Below are 12,197 nucleotides of genomic sequence, written 5' to 3' on the forward strand. Positions count from 1 at the left end.
CATGCGTTATGATTGGGAATTTATAGTGACTGTGGACAAAATGAAGTCCTGTGAGAGGCTTTTGACATTATTTCTATCTATGCAATGTAACAAACCGTGCCGTTTTGTTGCATCAACAAAGCCTATATTTCCCTGCGCTTATAGACGCAACAGATGTAGACTTTTCAAGTTACGAGCATTTGTCAAGTCACATTTACGGAGTAGTTACGCCACATGAATGATCAACCGGGACGCCGGTGCATGACTTGTTGTTAACATATGGCTGTCTACAAATATACATGATACATATACAGAAAATTGATCGCTGAATGCAATGAGATTGGGGAAAAAGAACTCCCATACCAGTATCTATATTAAATCACACATTCCATGTTCCACGATATCAATGTGATGCATCCACTAATTATACGAAATGAATCAATAGATCAGTGTGCCAAACCCAAAATAGCCATAGTCAAGCTAAAAAAGTGCTATTAAAACGCATAAATCGTGAAATTTGGCATTTAAATGTGCCAGTTGTTACTTCATCACATCTATGCAGTAAATATATGTAAATAATGAGCTATCATAGCCCCGATTGTGGACTGGTATACTGTGAACTCCGCTTTGCTGATTAAAAGCATCTTCACTTCTTTGCTGACTTAACGGCAACAGGCAACGGTATTGCGCAATAACATCACAATAACTAGACTTTGGAAGTGCGTCATTTGGTGGCATACCGATACCATGCTGCCGCTATAGTGAGTGTAGGACTCTATACTTCCATCGTGATTGTAAATCGGTTATTGTCATATCAGGATAACACTTAACGGCAGAAATTGCTTGGGCACGAAGTCACTTTTTCGGTGAGGCCTCGACTTGTTTTTTCCCCATACGTACCGATTACCGTACTCACCAGTATAAAGGCACGGTAAATAGATGTATATTTAGATAGAGTCTTACAAGAAATGTCACCTTAAATATTTACATATCAATAGGACCGTGGTCTTGCGTGGAAACAGTGCAGAAACAAAACGCCGCCATCACCAACCTGAGCGTGTAAGTCAAGCCATGACGTCTTTATTGTGTCGAAACAGTCGAGGTCAAGCAGATTGAAATAGACCTCGCCTAAGAATCCGTCCTGTTCAAAACCATCCGATGACCAAACCGTACATCTGGTTAAAGAAAGGAAGGTAAAGTTTAATGGGTCATTTAGGCACAAATATTATGTTGATTAATTGGGAAATGTATTTCAACAAACGATACCAATTCACTGATTTATAGTTCCGAAAATGTTGATTATGTTGAATATTTCAATTTTTATTTCACCGTTTACTTTTTAAACTGTTGATTTTCAAAAGTATAAAGTAGTTTTGAGATTAGTTTGCATCGCTTTTAAGTGTGAAATATGATGATTAGGTGATAGGTCACGAAATGACCCAGATCCAGGTCCAGGTTTTGCTATGGAGAAAATGGGTTTTACCCCCTCTGTAATCATCTTATGTACTAGGGTAGGGTTGCCATACGTCCGGAATTTCCCGGACATGTCCGGAATTTCACTGTTCAAACTAGCGTCCGGGAGGAATTTCTAAAATAGGCCAAATGTCCGGGATTTTGAAGACTTGACGTAGGCTCATAAATTTTTCGTAAATTAACATGAAAACTTTACTTTTGGGAATATTTATGCTAATGCAAGATATTTTTCTTCGCGCTGTGCGCAATGATTTACCATCACATCTATTAATTTTAATATGGAGACTACCACCCTGACAAAACGTGCAATAAAATATAAATAAAAACAACCTTCATTGATTGGAATAAGCCTAATTGTAATCGCAATTATGGGAGAACGGTATATTCCTAGAGATCTTTGAGGCCGTTTAAATGTTTTATTCGATGATATATAGTGGTTCCAAACTTGGCGGTCGTTTGCCTTCATTCTGGGGTTCGCGAATATGTTGAACGTAACCAGCTTCCAAAATAGCCCGTGAGTAAGTCTGGGCAAAAGGTTCTGACTTCTTTTAGTAATCAGCTCGTCAAATTTTGATCCGGGCCACGGTACATTTTAAAATTGGAGATCGAGTCGCTACCATGGAAAGTTGGAAACCACTGGATGTGGGGTGTTTCTAACGCTCCGTGGTGCGAACCAGCATATGGCTGATAAACAAGCTTATCGGTGTGACGTGAACAACTGAACATGACTTAAGGATGTACGATTACGCCCTCTGTAGCCTATATTCGAACGAGGTCATCATCCTCCACAAGCTTTACCGCTAACTCTAATCACGTGGGCGGAGACTAGTAACTATATAGTAATATATGGAACAACCAATATTATTGACAGAGTTCATTCAAAAAATTTAACGACCAGATGCATATAGAAACCAGATTCATATAGCACCCCCCCCCCCCCCCCCCCCCCGAAGTTGCATCGAATACCCTATGGTGGGCTCAAAATCATTGTTTATTTGGGTGGGAAGGGGCTGAAAATGTAACTTCGGTCCCGGTTACACAGCCACATACTCCTGAACCGGATCGTGATCACCTCTGGTCTATGAGCAAAGCTTTGCTAGTGTGGCATCATAACTCATTTTGAACTCCTCTAGTGGGCGCTAAAGAGTGTCCGGAATTTGTGTCACAGAAATATGGTAACCCTATACTAGGGTACCTGAACTTTGCAACATCCAAGCAGTCTTTTGGTATTTTGAATGAAAATATTTCATCAAATACAAGCTTATTGGGATCGCTGGCTGACATGGAACGTTTGGGTTCATTTTCAGGCATCTCATGAACAGTAACATTGCAGCCTTTTTTAGGTGGCACCAAGTCAATCTGTAAAAATACATTGACGGGTAGGGAAAGCTACAAACTGAATATGATGGCACGGCAGCTTACTTGTATATAAGGCTTTGCGCTATTTCCTCGTACAGATGCTATGGCCAATTGCTTCACTTCGTGGACCTTGATAACAATATGAAAGGCGCTAAGAATGTAATCCACAATGATATTTTTCCGCACAAATTACCTTCACCAGGAAAAGTTCTTGGCTGGTCACATATTTGAAAGCAAGCTTCACTTGACCATAGTCGACATCATTACTGCCTTTCATTACAGCAGGGTCGAGTTTGAAAAACATTCTTTTAAGCAAATCAGTCTGTCTCTAAATATGTAAAATCTCCATGATAACAAACAAGATCGCATTACCGAACATACCAACGTACTTATCGGCAAGGGATAGGTAATGTTTAAGATCAGTGGTTCTTAACCTTTTTCCTCCAGCGCCCCTTTTCAAAAATTGCTTGGGTCTGGCGCCCCCCTATTTCAAGGAGTGTAGTATAAAACAATGGGTGGAGTGGTCGAAGTCCAGTAGGTCTATTCGGGTTGGCACTATACTATTGGAAATATTTCGCGGTTGAATCAAGCCCTAGGACTAATAATTGCATGTACTATATTTGGGATCAAATCAAGGTTGATCTATATAACAACCATGCATCTGGCACGGGCTCGTACCATCTGGTTCGAGGTCGATGTACAGTGTACACCTGCCGAATTAACCTCTGCGATTGGCAATACAGGGAAGGTAATTGCATTGGATTTTATTTTATTGCTCTGTGCGACTAGTAAAGCTACTGATAATGTGGTAGAGATCTTTGCTAACGTTCAATTTACAACTGCACCCAGCTCTTAACTTAAAAATGAATGTATTCCAAACAAAGCAGCCCATAAAATGTAACGTTCATGTGTGTTGTAGGTCACAACACTAAACAGTATCATCCATTATGATAGGATGAACAAAATATTCTGACGATTTAATTTTGTAGCTCTCAAATACAAGTAGATTTAGTTAATCATATTGGCCGGAAAGCTTCAAAGCATCTTCAATGTACAAGGGACATCATACTCAAAGTGGTACAGCAGCGCCTCTATGATTTCAACACGATGTTCGCTGCAGGATGCAATATACCTAGTTTGAAACATTTTGTGAAAAATAACCCGACCTAGCGTGAAGGGAGTATTTTAACGGAGAATTGGCGATGGATTACATGGATTATAATAAACCACTGCATTAATAGAAACATTGCATGTGTAAATTCGCGCCGTGCGTCACGAAAAGTTTCGAGATTTGACAGATTTTGTTGAATGTTAATTTACAATGAGAACTCAGGGATATATAGAACTATTGTTCTATTATATAATCATATTCCCCAACTAGACCATCTACAGCGACGCCATTTTTCTTCAGCGCCCCCATATCGCCCACTGAGCGTTTTCGCCCCCTTCATAATCCAAATCTCCCCCTGGAAGGCGCTGGAGACAAGGTTAAGAACCACTGTTTGAGATGAATTGACCATAATGAGTTTTAAATTTGAACTGAGATTCAGGCGTCTGAAACTTGACAGAGTCAGTAGCCTTCAGAATTTTCATATATCAGAGAACTACGGTATCACAACACTAAGAGTAAAGGAAATCAATGATTTTTCTGCACTTCGGACAAATTCAATACAGATAGGTCATATGTGGCCTGGAGTCCAAACTATGTCATGCATAAAGTTTATTGCCGGAATAATGAAGAAATCGGAGCGGCAATATCACCTGCATATAATCATTTGAATGACAGCAGTTAAGGTCGTGACTGACCTACCTTTTTACCATCGTGTGAAGTTGCAGCTTCATTGTGTGCTGTGACAGACTTCTGGTCACTTCGAGAGTAATTCACTTCTGAAGGTTCTGCCGTCTCATAAGGAGATTTCCCATCTTGACTGGCGGAACTTCCCATATCACTAGGAATACTTATACAGCAGACAAGTCTTCGAACATTAACAAGTTGATAGTTGAATCTATAAATGTAAGTGCATATACAAGATTTCACAACGCATGAAAGAAATACATGTATTCTAATTGGTGTCACAGTACAACTTAACGTGAAAGTGCAAATAGCAAATTGATGCTCCCTAGTACAGTGCTATCATATTACCAAATTAATACGATCAAAACCAAAATGGTCAACACTCAGCATCTGAGTACATCATAATGTAAGCAATTCTTATGACAATAGAAACAAGGCTTTGCATACGTACAGCATGTCACTTTGGTGAAACAACATAATCTTAGTTATTTCATGTCGGCTTAGTAGTGCTTGTGCTGTCCACTGCATATATTCACTTTTCAATGTTTGTGAGAAATGCTCAAGTTTGTAAATCATATAGATGCTCGAAAAGGCCAGATTTCTCTACTGCATAATACGTTATCAGACATTCAAAACAATCACACCGTCAGTTGGAGACCAAGTGGCCATCACAAATTACAATTTCTGTTGCAGATGCTGTTGCTGGTCCCAAAATATTCACGAGATACCGTAACACCCTCCCATTTCACACTTGATATGTAGAAGGTACCATGTTGAGTGATGATCCATTAAAAATACAGGAACTCCATATGAATGTCAATATTTTACAAATATTTACAAGGAAGAATGTTTGTAACATCAAAGATTCCAGCTTAAGCTCAGAATGGATTGTGCGAGAAACAGAAATGTCTTACTATTATTACACTGAGTGCAATTCGTTTCGGAATTCTTAATCAAAATGGAATTCTTAATAATAAGGTGCATTTAATGAGCCGAGATTCTAAATGTAACATGTCAATCATGTCATGTGTTGAAATAAAACATCACAAAGATAAACTAGTTACATGATTACTCTGGAATTCCCAGCATTCAAGGTATTGATTATAAAGAGATGGGCAGATACAGCACATTATATATATACCACATGATTCATGTCACAGAAAGAGTAACAAAAGCAATTTCAGATGAGAAAAAACCCTCTGATACAACATCACCCATAGTGGCATCATCTTCCAGCTCCTCACTTGATGAAGAAAGTATATGTACTATTGATTTAGGAATGATCATATGAAGACTTAAAATACGTTTCATCTCCTTCACCGGGAGAGTTTTGTTCACAGCAATCAGAATATTAACATTGCTGATCTCAATAATGTCGCCAACATTCCTCGGTAAGATATCGGTTGTGTCTGACACATTACAAACCGAATCATTAACAGTAAAATATTTGTGTCCGAATTGGCGTTTGGTATCGTGACCCAAAATCAAAGACTTTGGAACATTGGTAACATTTCCATTCAGTCCAATTCCCGATATGAAAAACACATTCTTATTCTGATCACTGGGCGGAGCCTGCACAACCTTGATGAATTTCCGAGCATCTTCATTAGCTGCGACAGTTAGATCACTGTAATCCTTCATCTTTGGATGAAAGAAATATCCTGTCGGTACGTCGTCTGCGCCATAACTTTCGTTATCGTGAACGGAATGCTCAGGAAGTTGGAAACGATAATGAATCGTACCATGACCGACGTCCGACAGTGGGGCTGAATCCAGTACGATTTCTTTGTCGCCTTTTCGAGGAATATCCAGTCTTGGACTGATAATTTGAGGATTACTATCTCCTCGAGAAGTCGAGCTCGTTCCCGACCCCATGGGCTCACGATTTAATATAACTGTACCGAACAGCCAACACGAAATTACACACAACAACTCGAGTGCAAAAGATGGCGTTGGTTCCGTAGAGACTAGCGAGCACTGAAGTGAAACGACCATGGATAAATTTCTTGGGTGAATGATCGTTGTGAAATGAAGAAGTTGTGTACTGAAAGAATCACATTCAGGGTTCAAGCCACATGAATATTCAATGAATTGAGGTCAATTGTATTCATTTATGTTGAACAGTTACCTAATCCACCAGCAGACCGAAATCTTCTGTCGGCTAGCGGACCTGTAGTATGGAACAGCATCTCGCCGGCTGTCCGACAGTCGTCGAGCACGTCCAATTGTCCATTGTACACATTCCAATCAAAATACAAGCCATTTCTACTGAATCACTACTAGTCTGCCCTCAATGCGTTGTGTCGCTCACACAGAGGCCTACGTACAACTGCTAAACTACATAAGTAACCGTATAGCCTTAGTTTGTAATTATCAGCCAAATATAGAATAGAATACGAAACCTCAGAAAGTATAAACGAATTGATATGATGCAATACACTACCCACCTACAACACTTCCATGAGATACTAATTCAAGCCTTCGCCAATGGTTGACGAGCATTATAAACTTAGAAACTACACTCCAAGTATATTTAATTTTAAATCATACATGATGTTTGGCTACGGCGAGAACAGAGAATACAATGAACACTTGAACAGTCTACAGATATTTTGCTATTAGATTATATGTTATACGACCAGAGGTGGTCAAAGTAGTCAAGAAAGCTACTCAAGTAGAAGTATAGCGACGAAAAAATCTACTCAAGTAAGAGTAGAAGTACTTCTTCCATAAGCCCCCTAAAACTACTTGAAGTAGAAGTAGAATTGACTGACTTTAAATCTACTCAAGTAAGTATAAGTATAGTTTCGAAGACAGTCATAATTCGTTCGCATGGACTGCAGTCAAAAGCTGCGAATTGGTTTTGATGGTATTGATGCATATCTCTGGAGATATCGATTTTCGGCAGAATAAGCATTCCTTCGCTTCAAGGGATGCAAAGTTATAGTATCGATATAAAAATGCGATATGATGAAATATTTGATATGGGTGACAATGCGCTGTGAGCGGAACCAAGCAGTCCGGTACCTGTATTATATTCATTGATACTTTCGTAAAAACATATTTGTCCCTCCATAACTACTGTGCGCGAAGCGCGACACAATTTCTGGGCTTCACTTGACTTTTATGAATATTAAATGTTGGTACTCCGTGAAAACAGCCTCGAAATTCCGCAGGCTATCTTTCGTGTGGGGGGATTAAACTTTTTCTACTTGACAAACCTTTTAGGCCAATGGTTCTCAAACTGGGGGGAGCGGCCCCCTTGCGAGGCGTGATAGCATCTGAAGGGGGCGCGCGAATCTGCGGCCGACTGATTTTTTTCGCTCGATTTACCTACAGTTCATAGTTAATGCTCGGTGTAGTGTATTAGTCTGAATTTCATATTTGAGAATTCTCTTATCAACAGTTACATTCTTTCATGCCATCAGACTATCTGTTGGATTTTGTGATACGACGATGGGGGCGCAAATTATTTCACTATCACAAGGGGGGCGTGTCATATAAAAGTTCGAAGTCCACTGTTTTAGGCGATTCATGAAAAGAAATGCGACTCCTGATGCCTAATAGAAGGGGGCAGCTAAAGTGACTCCAATCATCCATCATCCAATTTCATTTTCACGTCACTGCTTTCTGGCAATTTCATTTTCACGTCACTGCTTTCTGGCAGCTTTCTTCTCCTGTGCATGTAATGACTGCGATCACATGATCAAGACGACATTCATTGTTCACATCATTGGTCACGTGATTGAGTATGACGACATAGTGCAGATGATAATGGTGGTGTTCTTTAGATAAAACAAATTGATCTGTTCTGAATAAATCAGAATAGGGGACGATTCGATCACATGATGCTGACGTCACTGATTGTTTACATCACCAGGTCACGTGACTTTTTACGACTACATTATACGGAAGGCTGTGGCAACGTCCTCTTGATAAAAGTAATAAGTTTGTTGTCAGAATAAGAGTCGTGGATTATTAGGTTCGGCGGCACACGCTACATCAATACTGCCGACGCACGCCATATATATTTTAGAGCAGAGTATGATAAGCCAACTCATCTCTAAAATAGCGGTACCTTTTCACCAGTGGTTCTTAACATCTGTATATAGTGAATACAGTGGTGACTCACCTAGCGTTTTGAAAATATTGTTTGGCCGATCTCGAAATACAGGAAAAGTATGTCTTTGCGATGGAATAGTGATGTTTCGATTTACTTTTGAACAACATATCACATACGTCTCGGCGAATAGCCTGTTTCGTTACTTTTGTGTTGTTTCTGCCTGTTTATGTTATTTGTCATCACATAAAATTACTTCCCGCTGTGTTAATTGCTTTCAACATTAACAGTGGGTTGTCATGTCATTCACCAGAGCCTTTGTGCATCATCATTTAGTCACAGTGACTCAATTCATGTATTTCGAATTTGTCTCACTGCAATCACTGTCATTTAGTCACAAATCTTGAAGTACACGATAGAATGCAACATGAATGTATAGTGCTGTTGGAATATTAAGACGAATGAAACCGTAATTTTAAAACTTATAATTATTCATAGTGATCTTTGACCCACCGCTTACTAACCACTGTTTTAGGCAGTGATTCGAGAATGATGATGGTGTATCAGGATTCAGGAAGGTTGCTGTCTGACGAGGTAACCTAGCATCGTTGAAGGGTAGTGGTATCAAATCAAGTATAAATATTTCTACTGGTTAAGTGAAGGCAAATACTGGTAAGATACCAGAACAGTACTATTAATCAAAGCAGTCGATTTAATTTGTGATGCCAGTTGAATTGAGCTGACAGATACATAAAATTATAAAGTATAATTATAGACAGACATATGCCCAAAACTCCTAATGGCCGATACACCTTCACAAATCAATGGTGAAGATCAATACAGTTCAGTGGCGTAGCATTCCTGAAATTTTTATCATTGGTCAGACCACAAAACAAGTTTTCAGTAAGAGAGATTGATATGACATTGTCATACACCAGTGCATTCCTGCAAAGGCTGCAATATAGAAAATAGTATCATCAAATTTATGGTAGCAGTAGAGGTGCTTGTGCTTATCAAAATTTCGAATTTGTGTTGCCTGGTTTGTCCTATAGTTATTGTTTTGATGTGATATGCCCTAGCTAAATAAGCAAAATGTTATTGTGACCAAGAATTTTTTTTATTGTGATTTAGATTATATTGCATACAGTAGTACTTTGATTAAGCTTTCAAATTGATAATGTCTGGATCAAAGAAGAAGAATGGTAATTAGATGAGATTTTTGAAAGTTCCCGTTAGCAACATGTACTAATGATAATGCCACATTCATTACAGATAAGTCCGGATATCCAACGGCATCATACCCGACAGCATCGTACCCCACATCTTCGTATCCAACATCACAGACCCAGTACGGAATGCAGCCACCACCCCCGCAATATTCACAGCAACCACAGTATGCCGCGCAGTACGCTCCACAGCAACCACAATATGCTCCTCAGCAGACTGGAGCTGGTCAGTATATCTATTTGAAGCTGTTTTACTTCTGTGTTATCTTCTGTTCATGGTAAATTCAAAGGGCAGTGTGATCTAAATATGATGTGGTCTCGAATTCAGGATATTTGGAAAAAATTTTTAGCAGCAGCCATTTTCTTCTGAAAGCCACCGACCGCATTTGAACTGCAGCTAAATAGCACACGTTCTATTTAAACTATGTATTCCAGTGGTTCTCAACCTTTTTGTCTTCGCGGACCCCTTTGGGACAGTCACGGACCCCCGCGGACCCCCACAAAGTTTTAGTTCAAATTTAGCTTAACTATCGTGCAGTCGTCATCTGTCTTGTGCAAATGATAACTGTAGGCTTATTGATAAACAGCAACAAAATGACTTTTCTTGAAAATATATATAATTTGAGTTGACTTCTATACCTACCTTCAAAGCGAATTCTGCAATTGTATTTCTTGGAAATACGCGCCTTCAATAGGATATTATTGCCTAAAATCCATTTCCACAAATATAAGTGGTGGTGAATGTAATAATAACACATAACGCGTCCGACGACACATTTGGGTATAATCGCAACAAATATGGCATCAAAATTGCCAAACAATTTTTTTAATGAACATATAACGTCAAGCCTGTGGTCATTTTTATCTAGCAGCATATCTTGAAGGTTGAAGCTATTATGGAAAAATGGTTATACCACAGGAGAAAATGGATTTTTGTAAACATTTCGAAGTCACCGTGATTGACCTTACTCATCCAACTTTTTTTCCACAATCTCCAACAAAACAAATGAGTCTGCACACAGCACAGTAAGATATTTCATCTCAGACTGTCATTCTGTCGATATGACCTCTGGAGTTTTACTAGTAATGAAGCGTAACACTGCCTGGTGATTTTCTGAATTAAAAATAATAAAAAAATTAGCTTACCAACTTTTTTGAGGCTTCGCTGACCCGCGGTTGAGAATCACTGATGTAGTCAATCACATTGTTGTATTGTATAATTTCCATTGCTGCTGCTAGTAGCCTAGTTTTGTTAATTTCTGAAATATTGCTCATTGGTGCAATGAACTTTTCGTATTATTTGCCTTGTTTATTAACTTATTATATTTGTACAGTTTGTAATCCAACTATAACCTTGTTTTCTGTTGTACACAGACTGCAGTGGAATTTATGAATTCGTATCCCTTCAGCTCAGCCTTGTGTGTTATAAATTTTACATCATTTCCCTAATTGCATTATTTCACATATGTTTTATGATAACAAAAGAAACTTGATTGATTGTTGATCATTTGAGCTGTTGTGTTATCCAAGTAATCCTTTCTTTAGTTGGCGGCCAGCCATACCCTGGACAATACCAACCGCAAGTGTATCCTGGCGCAGCAGCACCTGGAGCCGTGAGTATTATATTTTGAATATTGCTTTTTTTGCGAAATAACTCCATTATCATGAAGCCACCTCCATACACGCCTACTTACCAACCACCCCCGCCTGGTGCTGGACCGTCGACTGTCGTTGTAAAAGGTGGCTTTGATGCTGGCGCCAGATTTCAGGGTGGAACTACTTCTATTCCGGTGAGCAGGCCCGCTTAGCTACGAAATTGTCATCACTACTGTGGATGTTACAGGCAGCAACTGTCTGTAGTAAACACTTGGTCACTGGTCAGTAACGAAGTGCTTATACTATTCTCAAGAGGGACTTGGTTACCCACTACAGCAGTTACATTATTAGGTTACTTCCACTTCTACTTCAAAAGTTTTTGATGCCAAACTACTTACTTTTTAGGTGTTTGATTTTGTCAAGTAGAAGTGATAGATGTATAGATTTGCACAGTGCATGAGTGAAATTGCCATGCTAACGAGAAGGTGCTGGCTCTGAATTGAAAATTGGGACTATTCCCGTCAGTCCATCACCATTAGTCATTCAGCATCAGTCGCCGAAACTAATCCCTACCTAGTTCTTCAATCTACTTGGGTTATTCACATACTTTTCGTTTTCTACCGTCCACTTCGGCAATGACTATTTGCGTCTTTGACAATGTCTGGTTATAAACACCAGCTCCACGCACATATAATAAAGGTAGAGTTTC

The 12,197-nt window shown here is 39.2% G+C and overlaps 3 protein-coding genes across 5 annotated transcripts in view; 1 reads left to right on the forward strand and 2 right to left on the reverse strand.

Annotated features, from left to right (window-relative positions):
* LOC145453883 (synaptotagmin-9-like) overlaps positions 1 to 5,754 on the reverse strand; it is a 36,746-nt gene extending 30,992 nt beyond the window's left edge. For both annotated transcript variants that reach the window (XM_080331852.1, XM_080331853.1), the window contains exons 1-5: positions 4,622 to 5,754; positions 3,005 to 3,139; positions 2,875 to 2,940; positions 2,648 to 2,811; positions 1,031 to 1,154 (exon numbers count right to left, since the gene is read on the reverse strand). In XM_080331852.1, coding sequence (XP_080187978.1) covers positions 1,031 to 1,154; positions 2,648 to 2,811; positions 2,875 to 2,940; positions 3,005 to 3,139; positions 4,622 to 4,756 — 624 coding nt within the window. In that variant the 5' untranslated portion in view covers positions 4,757 to 5,754. The remainder of the gene's footprint in view (positions 1 to 1,030; positions 1,155 to 2,647; positions 2,812 to 2,874; positions 2,941 to 3,004; positions 3,140 to 4,621) is intronic.
* The window catches only part of LOC145453887 (uncharacterized), a 102,475-nt gene that overhangs the window by 88,005 nt on the left and 2,273 nt on the right, over positions 1 to 12,197 (forward strand). Inside the window, exons 2-5 of one of the 2 annotated variants that reach the window (XM_080331856.1) lie at positions 9,798 to 9,868; positions 9,939 to 10,118; positions 11,438 to 11,505; positions 11,563 to 11,682. In XM_080331856.1, the coding sequence (XP_080187982.1) occupies positions 9,844 to 9,868; positions 9,939 to 10,118; positions 11,438 to 11,505; positions 11,563 to 11,682 (393 nt within the window). In that variant the 5' untranslated portion in view covers positions 9,798 to 9,843. The remainder of the gene's footprint in view (positions 1 to 9,797; positions 9,869 to 9,938; positions 10,119 to 11,437; positions 11,506 to 11,562; positions 11,683 to 12,197) is intronic. The other variant, XM_080331857.1, reaches the window with a different exon arrangement.
* Positions 5,756 to 6,481, reverse strand: LOC145454253 (uncharacterized). The gene has a single exon (XM_080332253.1). The coding sequence runs from the start codon at positions 6,479 to 6,481 to the stop codon at positions 5,756 to 5,758; it is 726 nt and encodes a 241-aa protein (XP_080188379.1).

The sequence above is a fragment of the Botryllus schlosseri genome, chromosome 13 (assembly GCF_051294905.1).
Source record: "Botryllus schlosseri isolate E-star chromosome 13, Bs_hap1, whole genome shotgun sequence".
In the NCBI taxonomy this organism is placed as follows: domain Eukaryota; kingdom Metazoa; phylum Chordata; class Ascidiacea; order Stolidobranchia; family Styelidae; genus Botryllus; species Botryllus schlosseri.

What these genes read in the sequence shown, in the direction of transcription:
- LOC145454253 (XM_080332253.1), bottom strand. Translation starts at nt 6,481, where the DNA reads ATGGGGTCGGGAACGAGCTCGACTTCTCGAGGAGATAGTAATCCTCAA.